Genomic DNA, 16,515 nt, shown 5'->3' with positions numbered 1-16,515 from the left:
GGCTATATGGGCCAACCCACATACTTTCATTTCGCATTACAAGTTGGATTTGGTTTCCAGGAGCAGAGCTGATTTTGGTTCCACTGTTCTGAAGAGTCTTTTCTGATGAGCCACCCAGGTTTTAGGTGCTAGGGACGCTGTCCCAACCAGCAAGAATGAAGGCGAGATAGACAACTTAACATGAAGTTATGTACCTACCATAACGTTCCATGTTAGTTGTCTTCTTCTTGCCTTCTTTCTTGCGTCCCACCCTCCATCCTCCTATCCCAGTGGACCAAGAAGAGTTCTTCTTGATTTTTCACTGGCTGAGTCTTCTCTGGCTATTCCTTTCTGACTAGTTGTCTCTCCAGTAGGATTTTTGCTTTCTAGGATAGGATTTCTTTATTATTATGTCTGCAGTTAGACTTACCAAACAAGATCTGGGTATCTAGCGCCAGGAATCATGGGATATAGGGGGGCCTCGAGCCGGTAAGCAGCTTTCGAGCTTTTGAAGATGGCCGAGTCGGAGCCAAGGTTCGGCTCCGAACCCCAACCAACAAGAAAGAAGGCGAGAAGAAGACAACTAACATGGAACGTTATGGTAGGTACATAACTTCTTTTTCTTTAGCCAGACTTCACATAGTTCCGAATTCAATTTGGACTCAACCCCAGCACTCCCTATCCTTTCAGATCCCTGTGCTGGAGTTTGTAAAAAAAGGAGATACTGTGTTGGGTGAATCATTTGATTCTCAACGCATGTTTTCTTTCTTCCTCCTACAGCCCCTACTCCATCTCTAACCATAGATGCTTCTAACTTTACTTGGCGAGCTGGATCCAATGGATGAAAGTCCAGAGTCTGTAGATCCAGAAGGACAAACTGAAGTGCATAACTGTCAAAGAAATTATGGCATCAGTAAATGATCTCAGAATTATCACCACTTTTGAGTTCCAGTCCCTTTACTAGTAGTCACAGACAATACCACAGTGATGTGGTACATAAACAGGATTGAACCAGATCTTGCTCCCATTGCAGGCTAGCTAGAGTAGCCTTGGAGCTAGCAATTCTTTACAGTCTATTCCTCCATCTAACTTAAAGTTCATCAGAACAGACTATTATAGCAGACGTGCAGGACTACAGGACAAGGACAGACCCCTTCAGATCGATGTAGCACCCAGCCATCTTCCAGTAATTGATCCACATGTGAAAGACACCTCAGTTAGATCTGTTTGCATCCATTCACAGCAGGCAGTTCAAGAAATTCTGCTGCAGGACGTCTTGTACAAAGGCCTAGAAAATGGATGCCTTTTCATTTCTATGTCCGAGAATGTTTCTGTATGCTTTTGAACCTTTCCTCTGGTAAGCAGGGTTTTTTTAAACATCTAGGACTATCCAGTATAATTTGGGTAACCGGTTTTTCGACAGTGCAACTGCGATTCTCCCTTCTTTTGAAAAAGGCAAAGAGCAATTACCACAAGCTTCCTCACAGGATGGACATACTCTCTCAAACCAGGGTTCGCTGATCTACTTCAGCCTTCAAAGTGTTCATCTCACTGACCAGATGATAGAATTTTAATACCTTTTAGATACCTTTCTGTCTGTGGATGTGCAGTAGGTATTAAAGGAGGTTAAGAAAGTTGCTACTAGAAAATCATATATGACTAAGTGAAAGTACTTTTCTAGTTGTGTCAAAGCAAAAAAAAAGTGATCCTTTTAAATCTCACATGCCTCTGCTTCTGCATCATCTTCTGACCTTTCTTATTCTTCTGTTAAGATTCACTTCTTTGCCTTCTCTGCTTGTTTGCCATGGTTTCCTCCCCCATTTCTAACTGCCCCAACTGAAATAGGTTTTGGAAAGGGTTTTACATACATGTATAAGTAGAAGACAGGTGTCTGCCTCTAGGGACCTTAATTTTGTACTGGAAAAGCTTGCACTTTTTCTTTTGAACCTGCTGATGAGACTGATTTGAAGTTCTTATCCTGGAAAACAGTGTTATACACTGCTCTGACTTGTGCAAGATGAGTATATCTAAGTTATGGGCTGTTACGGTGAGTTAGCCTTGTTTCAAATCTCACAAAGATAGGTTAACTTTGAGAACTAATCTTTTCTTTATGCATAAAGTGGTTACTTTGAGACATTGTATTCATCTCCCTGTTTTCTATCCATAACCGTAAGGGAGAAAAAATTCTACATACTCTGGATGTCCACACACAAATGAGGTATTACACTGATAATGCAAAAATCTTCAGGATTTCTAATTAACTGTTTATTTTCTATGAAAAAATGCTGGCAGGCCGAGTTTCACAGGCACAAATCACTCAGGTGATAATAAACCAAAGGTGTATTTAATGATAAAAATCCACAAGAAAAACAAAATATGAGCGCTTTCGTTTAACAGGTGTTAACTTCGTCAGACACCATTAAAATGTAAGACAGCCATTTATTTACATATAAAAACACTCTGATTGGGTAAGCAAAGAGAGGCAGCTAGCTAAGCAACACGGAGACAGAACATTAATTAACCCAGTGATGACTGTGTTACAGTTGAAACTGTTGCAACTTAAATACAACTAAAACTTGTAATTAAAAGATAAATTATTAGTCTCATACTTGTGTCATGAATGATTCTAAATAGGATAAAACTAAAACCTAAGTCATTTTTAAAATCTCATGTTAAATATTCACATAATGCTAAAATGTTTACCAAAGCCAAATACATACAAAAGTGCTTGTGCTTAACAAATGTTTTGAGATATTTTGTTCCTTTCTAGGGATTTTAATTTCAATACAGGAGAGATGGATGTCCTGTTCATTTATCCCTGGCCATCTATCTGCCTATAGTAAGATTTGCCACCTTAACTCCTTTAACTCTAACTGAAGTCCCCAAGGCTTTTTGTCACTGATGTCTTCGTGGTCTATTGCCTTAAATGTGAAATTGTGGCCAGTATTGTCCTGAATATGCCTCGCTAAAACATTATTAATATTATTCTCTCTTATGGCATAGTTGTGTTCATAAATTCTGGTGTTAAATTTCCTTTCTGTTTTACCTACATAAAATGCTAGTCATTGGTCACATGTAGCCATGTAGACCACTGCCTTGGAGTGACAGTTATATTTACCTTTTACATAATGGTCTGTACACTGTAAATTTGCTGCCTGATTTCACCTTGTGGCACCACTTACAAAACTCACATTTGTACATCCCTACACGTCCTGATGTTCTTCGTCTCACATTGCTGCAGTCATAACCTGTGGGTAGTCCGCTGTCCTCGGTCGGCCCGAATACCAAAGTGTTAGGCTGGCGTCGGTCATGGGCGCTCAGAACTGACGTCAGTACGCAGTAGTACTTAAGCGCATGACCGACGCCATATCCTCAGTCTTTCTTGCCGTATGGTCCAAAGCAGAAGCAGCGTTTGCAAGTGCCGTTCGGCGTCCTGAAATTTTCGTTTTTCGAGTTTCAGACCAAAGACCAAGTTGGGCTAAGTACCCCGTTGGGGAATATTTTTGTCTTTTCTTGCCTCAGTTAATCCGGATGTCAGAAAAAGTTAATAATTGTATTTCTTGTGGGAAACAGATACCTCATAGGGACTATCACTCTCTCTGTATTCCTTGCTTGGGGCCTGAGCACGACATAGTCGGGTGTCGCTTTTGCGCTAGATTTAATAAGCGCACCATTAAACACAGATTAGACTGTGCTAGGCTTGTTTTCGGTACGCGGTGTAACTACAACATGCCGTCGGATCCTCCGCCCGCTACCGCAAAGAAGCGAAAAGATAAATCGTTAAAGTCTAAACAGGATGAGTCGTCCGTTGCGGACGCCGGTTCTATGGAAACTACGGTTGAATCTGTGGATCCAGCCGAGGTCTCGGCTGAATCACAGGGGGAACCTTTAATTTTACAGGAATTGGCCTCTCAGGAGTTAGGTCAGGCCGAGGGGGCTTCTCAAGTTTCTGTAGTTCCATCATTACAAAAGGTTATTAGGCCTTCTACTTCTGTCACTAAGGGCCCTGCTAAAGCTAGACCTGGTCTTTCTGGTACAGGCATCAGCCCTAGTTCTTCGGGCTCTGTTCCTAAAAAACATATGTTGAAAATGGCAGAGGATTTGATTACTTTAATCAGGGATTCTATGCCCCCTCCAGACAAGAGGCCTAGGGTGGAGACAGATGTGGAGGGATTGGAGCATTCCTCAGATTACTCTGAGTCTTCAGCTGAGGACATTCAGGATTTTCCTCCCTATTCTGATTCGGATGCAGAGGATTCCTGTCCTTCTGCTTCTCCTCCAGAGGATTTTTCCTTTTCTGAAACCCTGCACTCCATGAGGGAGCATTTCAAGTGGGAAGGTCAGGATTTTTCAGATTCTCGTAAGAGGCTTAGGGAATTTTTGTTTTTGCCACAACATAGACCTTTGGCTATTCCCCCTGTTTTAGATGTTGTTCAGGATGTTTTTTCTGAAGCTTCCCTTAATCCTGATTCTTTCTTTACCCCCTGCCCCTGTCAAGCCAGACAGGTATTACAGAGTTCCAGAGGCTCATAAATATTTGTATAAGAGTCCTAGAGCTGACCCGGAAACTATTAGTCAAGGACCTAAGGGTGTCAGGGCTTCTGTAGTTAAGAATCCAGTACCTCTGGATAAAGATTCTAGGGCTTTGGATAGGTGGGGTAAAAAAGTGTATACCTCCTCCACGCTAGCTATGAGGGCTTTAAATTGCCAGTTTCATATGCTGAAGTATCAGAACTTTCTGTTAAGTCAGTTGAAATCTAAGGTAGATGCTTTAGCTGAGGGTATAGAGTGTAAGGAATTGCAGGACTTGGTTCATGCCTCAGATCAGGTTGGTAAGCATTCCTTGCAGTGTGGCTTGATGCTCTTCAGGCTTCTTCCAGGGTGGCTGCCACTGGTTCAGTTATTCGTAGGCATGCCTGGCTTAAGGATCAAAATTTGTCAGAGCATGTTAAAGCTCGAATTTTGGATGCTCCTCTTCAATCTGAAGTTCTTTTTGGTTCTCCTGTGGAGTCAGTTTTGAAAAAAATGGAAGACAAAGCTAAGTCCATGCAGACGGTTAAGGAATTTTTACAAGTGCAGCCCCCTAAGTTTAGCAGGAATTGGCCTGCAAAAGGATGGTCTTACCCTTCTTCCGATTTTCAGTCTAAGGGCAGGTCTAGACGTGGTAGGGGCAGAGCTCATGCTCAGGGTTCTTTCAGACCTAGGACTTGGAGTTCTCCTGCACAATCTTCTGGTGAGGGCAGGGGTCAGCCTTTTCGTAAACAGACCCAATGACCTGTATCTCCAGCTGCCAGATTCTTCCTGTCTGGCAGCTCCTCTAGGAGGAAAGTTGGCACTTTTTAAACAAAGTTGGCTTTTGGTCACCCATGACAAATGGGTGTTGGACATTATAAATCAAGGCTACAAGTTTTATTTTCACACCTTGCCTCCTTTCAAAGGCATGCCAGATGTACCTCCTCAGCAAAGGCTGGAGGCTCACAAACAGATTTCTTTACTTTTACAAATGGGGGCGATCCAGGTGGTACCTCCGTCAGAAGTAGGCCTAGGGTTTTATTCTCGCCTATTCCTTGTGCCAAAGAAAGGAAACACTTGGAGGCCAATTCTGGATTTGTCCATTCTCAATGCATACCTAGACATTCCAAAGTTCAAGATGTTAACTTTACAGCAACTTCTGCCTCTGCTAGGCAAAGATCACTGGATGGTAACCCTGGATCTCAAAGAGGCTTATCTTCACATTCCTATCAGGTCCAGCTGCAGGAGATTCCTGCGTTTTCGGGCTGGTACTTTTCATTATCAGTTCTCTGCATTGCCCTTTGGCTTATCTACTGCGCCCAGGGTGTTCACAAAGGTCCTGGCTCCTGTGATAGCCTTCTTAAGACTGAGAGGAATACAAATTTATCCTTATCTGGACGATTGCCTGATTCTTGCTCAAGACAAAGTCAAATTACTTCAACGTCTACAGTATGTAATGGCAGTTTTAAGGTGCCTAGGGTATTCTGTGAACGAAACAAAGTCCAGTCTAGTACCCTCTCAGGACATGTGCTTTCTGGGTGTGAAACTGAATACAGCCTCTCAGATGGCCTTTTTGACCCCGGACAAACAAAGAAATATTCACCTATACTTCCAGCAATTATCCCTAATGTCCAGGCTGACTGCAAGGACAGTCCTTCAAGCCTTGGGGTTCATGGCATCTTGCATTCTGGTACTTCCCAATGCCAAACTGCATATGAGGAAGCTACAATGGTATCTCAAAAGTGTATGGACTCAACACTGCCACAGTTTGGACACTGTCATTCAGATAATACCTTGCATCCAGAAGGAATTCTTGTGGTGGGCTCAGGAATGTCACCTAAACAAGGGACTCTCTGTACCCGACCAGAGGCGAGTCAGATCTTAACGACGGATGCCTCAGACCTGGCTTGGGGAGCACACTTCAATGGGAAATGGATTCAAGACACGTGGCCTCCCAGACTACAGCATTTGCATATCAACATGAAGGAGATGTTAGCAGTCCAATTTGCCCTGATGGCCTTCAAGGATCTACTTCAACCAGGACAGGTGTTGATTCAAACAGGCAACACAACAGTCATGTGGTACATCAACAAGCAGGGGGGAACCCATTCTTACCCTCTTTGCAGACAAGCTATGATTTTGTGGGAGACTGCTCTGAGTTTGCACATCACTCTTCAAGCACGGTTTCTGCCAGGAGCACAGAACTCCTTAGCAGATGTTTTGAGCAGACAAATTGTGGATACCCACGAGTGGAAACTGGATCCTCATGTATTCCAACAGTTGACAGTGGCTTGGGGAACTCCAGACATAGATCTGTTCGCTTCTCCACTAAATTTCCAACTGCCAAAATTTTGCACAAAGATGTTTCACCCAAAAGCTTGGAAAGTGGATGCTCTATCTTTCAGTTGGAACAACCTTCACGTCTATGCTTTCCCTCCTCTGCCTCTCCTTCCCAAGGTACTCTTGAAAGTCAGACAGGACAAGCCTTGCATGATTCTAATAGCACCAGATTGGCCACGTCAGCACTGGTATCCTCTGCTGAGGAGTTTATTACAGGAGCCTCCTTGGCCTTTGCCACCAATTCCACACCTGTTGTCCCAGGCAAGCAATCATTTTCTCAATGTCAGGGTACAGTCCCTGCATCTGACAGCCTGGCGTATTCTGTTTTAGATCCTGGGGGGGTCTCAGCTTCCTCAACAAGTTTTGAATGTCATTTTGGAAGCCAGACGGCCTAGTACTAGAAAAGTTTATGCTGATAAATGGAGGAGATTTTTTCTTTGGAGCACAGCAAAGAGCTTTGATGTTTCAGTGCCTAATTTGAGTTTTACACTACAGTACCTTACTGAATTATTAGACAAGGGTTTGTCTTTCTCCTCCGTGAAAGTTCATGCTGCAGCCATTTCTGCTCATTATGATTGTGACCCTCCTTTATTTTATCACCCTTTGTTTAAACAATTTCTTAGAGGGGCAAAGAACATAAGACCCCCACGTAGAGCTCCTACTCCTTCCTGGGATCTCAATTTTGTGTTGGAAAAGTTTACTTTACCTCCTTTTGAACCAGCTGCTACGTCTGAGTTGAAGTTTTTGTCCTGGAAGACTGCCTTTTTGTTGGCCATTACATCTGCTAGGAGGGTATCTGAATTACAGGCTCTCATGGCAGTTGAACCCTTCCTGATATTTCATAAGGATAGGGTGTCCTTGCGTACTAACCCTACTTTTATGCCTAAAGTTATTTCTAATGTGGCCTTAAACCAGTCTATTCATTTGCCTACTTTTTATGCTGATCCCCAGAATAAAGGGGAAAAACTCTTGCATTCTTTGGATATTCACAGGCAGTTACGCTATTATTTGAGCAGAACTAAAGAATCCAGGCAGACTCAACAGTTATTTATTTCTTTTGCTTTGGGTTCACAGTGGAAGGCTGTTTCTAAGCAAACTATTTCTAAGTGGATTGGCCATTGTATTGCTTTTTGTTATTCTCATCATGGAAAGGATGTTCCTGCTGGGATCAGACCTCATTCCACTAGGGCTACCGCCACATCTACTGCCTTTTTAAGGGGGGTAGCTACTAAGGATATTTTGGAGGCAGCTACTTGGAGTTCAGTGCACACTTTTACTAAACATTACCATCTCCCTCTTTATTCTAAGTCTGGGGCTGGGTTTGCCACTGCAGTTTTACAGGGCATGTTGGCAGCTCCTAATGCTTTTTAGTTTGCCAGCCTCCCTTTACCTTTGCTTTGGGATTCTACCCACAGGTTATGACTGCAGCAATGTGAGACGAAGAACTTAGTACAGTTTTGTACCTACCATAAATGTAGATGTTCGAGGATCCACATTGCTGCAGTCCAATTTTCCCTCCCTCCTTCCCCTCTATAGTTTGGGGTTGCTGTGTTTCTGTTGGGGTTCTTATTATGTTATCTAGGTTGGTTGTTGGGTATTTCTATTTTGGCTATGGCCTTTCCTTTTTAGGCCTTCTGACATCTGGGGCAAGAAAGACTGAGGATATGGCGTCGGTCATGCGCTTAAGTACTACTGCGTACTGATGTCAGTTCTGAGCGCCCATGACCGACGCCAGCCTAACAATTTGGTATTCGGGCCGACCGAGGACAGCAGACTACCCACAGGTTATGACTGCAGCAATGTGGATCCTCGAACATCTACATTTATGGTAGGTACAAAACTATACTTTATAGTGTAGTTAGAACCTTTCCTAAGAAGGTCTTTTAAGTTTGAGCCCCTTCTGTATGTAACTATAGGTCTTTCTCCTATTTTTGCCCTGATGTGCAAGTCATCCATTAAAATGTCCCAGTTCTTATAATAAATGGACATCAAGTGGTGTGAGTCAGAGTTGAATGTAAGCACCATAGATCTACAAAAAGAACTTTTTTCCAACTCCGGTCTCCCCTCTTCAACTTCAGAGGGGCTATTGTCTAGTGTGTTTTCCCCAACTATGGGCTTAAAATGCCCTAATCTTCTTTTACCTATCACTTCCTGCATAAGCTCATTGAGCAAGTCTGATGGGTACTCCCTCCTCAAGAACATAGTTTTTAAGTTGTCGCATTCAATAAGAAAATCTTCTCTGGAGATCATACGGGCTGCTCGAACTAATTGCCCTTTAACTACCGACCTCTTTTGAAGCTTGGGGTGGGAGCTAGTGTAATGCAGGAACGAGTTTCAGTAGGTCTCTTTCCTGTGGATCCTAGTAGCATACTTTTCATTATGTGGGTCTTTGTATAAGTGGACATCAAGATAATTCATATAATCCAGGTTAATCACCCAAGTGAACTGCAGGAATGTAGTGGTGGTGTTAAGGTATCTTAAAAACTCTTCCAAAACAACCAGTGACCCATTCCATATCAAGCTGATATCATCTTGGTATCTATAACTATAATACAGTTTGACCTTAGAATAGTACTGAGACTGAAATACATAATTTCTTTCCCATTATGCCATTACCATATTCGCGATTGCCCCACCACAAGCTGAACCCATTGCCACTCCTATGGTCTGCAAAAAGTACCTGCCATTAAAGGAGAAATAGTTGTTTCTTAAAACAATTTCTAATAATTCCAAAATTAGAGTAATTTTCTCCCGGTTAACTTTGTATAACAACAGTAGGTCACCCACCCTCTCAAGACCAATTTCTTGTGGGATGACCGTGTACAGATCTTTTACATCTATAGTGACCACGATGTCACTTGCGTCACTTGTTCAGGAGTCAGCCGAAACTGCTTCTGCTTCGGGCACCGCACGGCAAGAAAGACTGATGTAATGACGTCAGCTGCATGTTTTATATCCCTGACGACCTGACGTCACGGAAGAAGAGACAGCAACCGACGTAGGACCCAAGACTTTGTTATTCAGGCCGACTGAGGGCTACTGCAAGCAGATAACCCAAACATAATGACTGCAACAGTGAATACACTCGAACATCTACATTTATGGTAATTGTACACAACTGTACTTTTTTGAGGTAACTGAGATTGCCTGGAAGGCATCTTGTCATGTAGCTTATGCCATCAGATTGAAAGGATGATCAGTCATTGACAAATTATTACACAATGCTCCCGTACTCCCCAGTCTTGTGATGTTTCTGACCTATCTATGGTACCTGTATGATTGGGGCTTTATTTTTGACATGGTCCTGGTGCATGTTTCAGATATTTTTGGATCTCATGGACTTGTGTAGAGCAGAACTCTTGCCTAGTGCTGGCTTGTCAAACAGTTACTTAAAGTAATGCTGCCTATCTGTCCCCCATTGATGAGTGTGTCCTAATGTTGAACTCAAATTTCATGGCAGGACAGGCTTACCTTTCTGTGATTTTGAGCCTGCTGGTATTATATTTTGTTTTTTAAAAGATGCTGTTCCTGGTCACCATCACCACAGCTGGGCACATATCTCTGTTTGGGCTATTGTCTTTGACAAAGACTTGAATGGCCTTCAGGATGAAGCCAGTTTTATTCTGTAAGTAGTTTCAGAGGTTTTGTCAAAATTTCTACATCCAGCTTAGTTTCCTTGGTGGCAGAAACTAGGCAGTAGTTTTCACACCCAAGATCTTCACCCAAAATGGGGGTATAACTTAAACAAGAATGTATGAGTGTAGGAAAATGGACTAGGTGTTATTCTCTTTTGTGTCAAGGAGGGAGGATGGGATTCGTGTTTGTCAAGCTAGCAATTTATAAGTGTGCTTCCAGCTACATTCTTTATTGCCATCTGGGGGCTTACCATCTTTTGCCAACTGCTGCAGACAGAATTCACTCGAGAGTAGTTGCCTCAATGATTGCTTCAAGAATCTGTATTTGTTTTGCCACTTGATCCTTGACATACACTTTCATCAAACTTTTTTTTTCTTTTGACTTGTAGAGGTCAGCTTCTTTTGGGCAGTGCATTCTCCAGGATTCTGCTTTCTGGTCCACGGGCCTTATGCAATCATTTTTCTCCTACCATCCTGGTGGAACACTTCAGAATTTAGTCCGCCCAAAAGACCTTTAAAGAGTGGTGTGAAGCTTTGATATAACAGATAAATCCTTGATCTACAAGGCCTGTGTTTTGATAGGTTAGGAATAATCTTCCACCACCTCTTGTGAAGAAGTCATCTACCAGTGTAGCTATTAGAGTTAACTATAAGCGGGGCATGTATATACCTTTACATCACGTGTTCAATAATTGTAGTACCAAATTTGCAGTGTTGTTTCTTGATTTGCAGGAAGGTGCTCACCAGTGGCAGCATATTCATATGGCAGGCAGGCTGTGTCAATGTGCATGCTGGCGTATGCATCAGCTGAGTGTATCAACATCACAGAATGCAGTATTTTGATGAAAAATGCCAACTTCTGATTGTTGAAGTAATCCCCACAGAAGAATCCATTAAGGAATGATCTCTTTTTTGATCAACTGATGCACTAAGAACTCATCTGCTATATTAATGAATGTGGTGACTGCTTACGTAACTGTACTTTTAGGGAGATACTTTTTTCATTTTAACTTTAGTGGAATATCTCATTTACATACATTTTCAGAAAATAATTACTTTCATGGGTCTTTTCATGCTGTTCCATAACTCAGGTTCTTGTGATGCTGTTGTTGTTTACATAATAAATGTGCTCAGTTATTTATTGGGCATACTCTTTTTTTTTTTTCCAGGTCCAAAAGAAAAACTACAGAGAAGAGAAAAAAAGGGCTACAAAGGAGTTACTCAGTACCATTACAGACCCTTCTGTTATTGTAATGGCAGATTGGCTTAAGGTTAGATTGTCGGACCTTTGTATGTTGATCACAGCACAAGTATTTTCAACACTTTCCTAGAGTACATGAGGCAGATTGATAAAGCTGTGTAATTATTTTCATAGTGCTTGAAACTTAAAAAAAAAAGTCTTACAGTTCATGCTGACATAATTTCCCATTTGTCTTTCTTTGACATGTATCTGTATTGTTTGAAGGCCTTTGACTCAATCGTACTTGTGCGGCTGCTAGAAAGACCTGAAGGGTTTGGGGGCAGGATCAAGACTAAGGAATTGGATTGTTGAATAACTGAATGTCAGGATACAGTGGACAGTGTTATGAACAAGGAAAGCAACTAGCTGACTACAAAAGAAGTCAGTCATGGTCTAGTACACTTCATTGTTTCTCTTTCAGACATAACTGAAATATATAGCATAGAGAACAGGGTCACCCTCTTTGTTGGTGACACAAAGGTGCAGCAGTGGAAGATAGAGGAAAGAGTAAGCAGTTGTTTAGTGACTCTGTGGTTGTGATTTAATGCAGACATGTGCAAAGTGTTACACATAGGCCACTGCAACCCTGGTGTAAGGCATCGACTTGGAAGAGAAGAACTCTTGGCAACAAAACCAGAAAGTATTTGATGGTGTTAATCACATCAAGACTAGAGCCCTTGGAAGAAGGTAAGAAGGCAGCAGCATGGCATGTATGCTTGGGGATGGAGAGACGACTGTAGAAGCCCTTTTCAGGTTGCATCCTAAGTATTGTGTACTTTTCTTCATGTCATGCAAGCAAAATATCTTCAGGGTTCTAGAATGAGTTTAGAGAAAATTGACCAGAAGGATGTGTGGTAAGGAATGTATATATCTAGAGACCAAATAGACAGAGTGACATATTTGTTTGAAAGATTTTGTCAGTGTGATGTGAATTGTTTTGCTCAGGGTGGATGTGGGGTACAGACAGAAGATTGTAGGAACTTTGTGGAGCTAAGAAAGTATTTCATCTTTAAGGCCTAAGGACTAATGAGATGGACTAGAGGAATGGGCAGAGGAGAGAGAATACATAAGGTATTCAGGAGTGCATGTGGCAGGTAGGTAACTGTTGGGGTGAAACATAGAAAATAGAGTTGGATGTGAGAAACACAGAAAACAGAGAGAGATAGGAGGAAGAGTGCCAGGTGCAGTTAAATGGCAGATTAGATAGGCTTACTGTCTCTTTCTTCTTTGAGTTGGCTGTAAGCCCCCTTCTGTGAACAAGGTGATGGCACAGGCCTCTGTCGAGACCCATTCAGAGTCCAACATGGTGTCAAATCACTATACATCAGTGCATGCCTTGGCTTATGGTTAGTTGTTCAGGTTTGGAGTCGCTATGCAGGCTTCGACCTCCGGCGAACGATCCACAACCGACAAAGCTCCCCCGGGGCATCTGCCAGCGACCATTTCTTCCTTTCGAAAGATTAGCGTCAAAATAAATCAGACACACAGGCCCAAGACAAAAGCTATACCCAAGAAGAGCTCGACCTCGAGACCTTTGTCTAGGCCTTCTGCCTCACGGCCCCCTGAATGCCGACAGGACATAGTCAGGCTGGCCAAGGACCTTATTTCTCTGGTCAGAGGCAGGCAATTTTTCCCTGAATTTTCACCAGGATAAAGGAAGAGAGATCCTACTCCTGAGCCCCTTTCAGAACCACCTAATTCAGATGAGGACACTGATCAGGAAGACTTTGTCCTGGAAGATGAACCCCTTTTTACCTCCTTTGAGGATTCTGACTCAGAAAAGGTTTTACCTTCGGCTTCATCCCCTGAGGACATTACCTTTGGGGAAACTCTGCATGCCATGAGAGAATTTTTCCATTGGCACGCAAAAGAATACCCCCAGTAAAAAATGAGGGTCAGGGAGTGCCTAGATCTTCCACAACACAAACCCATGTTTTTTCCTTCAGTTTTGGAGGTGGTAGAGGATGTTTTCATAGAATCATCTCTCAGTCCAGACTCATCAACCCTGACTCACTTTCCCCAGCCCATCATATAAACCAGACAGGCTTTACACTGTACTGGACTCCCATAAATTCCTTTTCAAGAACCCCACTGCTGACCTTGAGGTTGTCACCCTGGCGCAAAGCAGTTAAGGCTAGTACCTCTAAAAACCCACTACCTACACACAAAGAAAGCAGGGCCCTTAACAGGCTTGGAAAGAAGGTTTACGGTTTCTCTACTCTGGCTATGAAGGCCCTTAGCTGCCAATTTCATTTGATTAAATACCAGCAAAGTTTTTTGGAAAATATGAGGGAAAGAATATCTTTCCTGGAAGACAAGAATGCCTCCAACGAACTGTTGGATTTCCGCCATTCCAGCACCCAGGTTACTAGGCACTCATTGCACTATGGGTATGATGTCCTGGAGGCATCTACCTGAGCTGCTGTCTCTGGTTCTATTAGCAGAAGAAATACTTTGCTTAGAGAGCAGGCATTACCAGCGCAGGTCAAATCTAAACTTACTAAATGCAGCCCTGCATAAGGATTCCCTCTTTGGACTTAAGGCTGGGCTGTCTTAAAAAAAAGATGGAGGATAAAGCTAAATCCATGCTGACTGTTAAACCTGCTCACAAGTCCTGCCACCCAAATGTAGTAGGCCTTTTCCCACTAAGCATTGGTCCTTTCCCTCACAATGCAAGCCAAGTCAGAGAAAAACCCAAAGAGAAAGGCCTTATAAACAGCAGCAACAATCTCAAAGGGTACGGCAGTGGTCATCAGGAATATCCAGGCTGGGGAGGCCACAGGAACCTAGCAGAGATCAGTTATGACTCAGCTCTCACCCACAACCCCATAAAAGGTAGAAGGAAGACTAGGAGGAAGACTTTCCCTATTTAAGGAGAACTGGACCCTTGTCACTTCTGACAAGTGGGTGCTGGAAATTATCTCAAACAACTACAGGCCCAATTTCAAAGAACCATTAAAATTTGCAGGCCTTCCCGACGTACCACAAAACCAGAGAGCAAAGGCCATTTCTCAGATCCAAAATCTGTGCACACAGGGCTCTGTGGAACCAATACCAAACCACCAGGTAGGAAAAGGGTTTTACTCTAGGACATTCCTGGTCCCCAGGAAAAAAAGCCCCCTGGCACCATATTCTGGATCTGTCCATCCTCAATCAGTCTCTCTTAGTTCCCAAATTCAAAATGCTTAGTCTTCAAAAGCTGCTCCCCATGATAACCCCTCAAGCTATAATGGTTACTGTGGACCTGAAAGATTCCTGACTACACATTCCTGTAGAAGAATCCTGCAGAACTTTTCACACATCAGAACAAGTACAAATCGCTTTCAATTCTCTGCTGTTCACTTTGGCTTGTCTACTACTCCCAGGGTCTTCACAAAATGTTTAGCCCCTGTGATCACCTTCTGCAGAATGAAAGGCATCCAAATTTACCCTTACCTGGTCGACTGCCTCATACAAGCCAAAAGTCAGTCAAAGCTCCTCAAGGATCTCGCTTTCACCCAGGCCATAGTCTTCCCCAGGCTTCACTATAAACCTCAACAAATCCAACTAAAACCCTACCACCAGGATAGTTTTCCTGGGGGCTCTTCTGGATTCCTCCTTCCAAAAGGCATTCCTTCTTCCAAACAAGGCTGCCTTTCTAACCCAGTACATCCAGGCCATTATGCAGAGACAGTGCCTTGCAACTAAGGAATTCCTCAGAGCACTAGGCTACATGGCATTTTGCATACTAATGATCCATCTGAGCAGGCTTCACATGAAACTTTAGTGGTACATCAAGAATATCTGGTGCCAACATTCAGAGCCCCTGAAGACAGAAATTCATCTAATTCCCTGCCTCAAGAAGGAATTGGCATGGTTTTCACGAGCATGTGCACAGAATCAGGGCCTTCCCTTCAGTTTCATCCCTCAGAACCAATCTTTTTTTTTTTTTTTTTTTTTTTTAACACCTTTTTTTAATTATCTTTTGGGACATAGGCAAATTTACATTTATCGAAATGTAATCAAACTGTATTAAATTAACATTAACAAACATACTTCAAATGTATTACTATATATCATATAACCTAAGCAACATTACATAAATTATTCCTTTCCTGCCCCCTTTTTTTTACAACAAGAAACATCTTTATTCAACCATCACTTATGACGTAAGCAATCGTGTATTTATATAAGTGAAAACAAACCACGCTGACACCATCCTAGTTGTAAGCATTTCACATCAAAAACTGTACTGACACACTCCCAGTTGCAAACATTATACATCACTTATAATCCATCCAATTATTTTCAGTCAAACATTACATAGCTAATTTAAGTCCTGCCTTCTTTTAAACCACATTCTTCCCTTGTATGTTTTTCCCCCATTACCGTTTTTTTCCTATGTAGTTTGCTCCTTCCCTTTTCTAAAGATATCCATTCCAGTTGTTTTGTTTGTTACTATATTCACTACTTCTAATATAGTTGGTTTAGATTTTGATTTCAATTTTCTAGATATTGCTTTTTTGGGAGCCACCATAATTGGACACAACAAAGCCTTACTATGTATTGACAGTTCTGATTCTATATCATGGCTTAGAAAAATCATCTCCCTCGTCTCACCCAGCATCTCAAATAGTGCATCCCACAGGGAATCCTTAAAGTCTGCCAACCCACCACACTCCCAGATAATATGTTCCCAAGTACCTCTTTCTTCCCCATCACACCTCCAACATTTGCTGTGTACCTGAGGAAAAATTATCTGGAGTCTACTTGGGTTATAAAAATATCTATGTAAACATTTCCAAGCAAAAATCGTAAGTCTTCTAGATT

General features: G+C 42.3%; 1 protein-coding gene across 1 annotated transcript in view; it reads left to right on the top strand.

Annotated features, from left to right (window-relative positions):
- OSBPL8 (oxysterol binding protein like 8) overlaps nucleotides 1-16,515 on the top strand; it is a 3,324,100-nt gene that overhangs the window by 752,837 nt on the left and 2,554,748 nt on the right. Inside the window, exon 7 of the mRNA XM_044087980.1 lies at nucleotides 11,636-11,737. Coding sequence (XP_043943915.1) covers nucleotides 11,636-11,737 — 102 coding nt within the window. The remainder of the gene's footprint in view (nucleotides 1-11,635; nucleotides 11,738-16,515) is intronic.

Source organism: Protopterus annectens, chromosome 11.part0 (assembly GCF_019279795.1).
Source record: "Protopterus annectens isolate FY-2018-M chromosome 11.part0, PAN1.0, whole genome shotgun sequence".
NCBI lineage: Eukaryota > Metazoa > Chordata > Ceratodontiformes > Protopteridae > Protopterus > Protopterus annectens.
The sequence above is the reverse complement of the archived record's forward strand: the minus strand, read 5'-3'. Positions and strand labels throughout refer to the sequence as shown.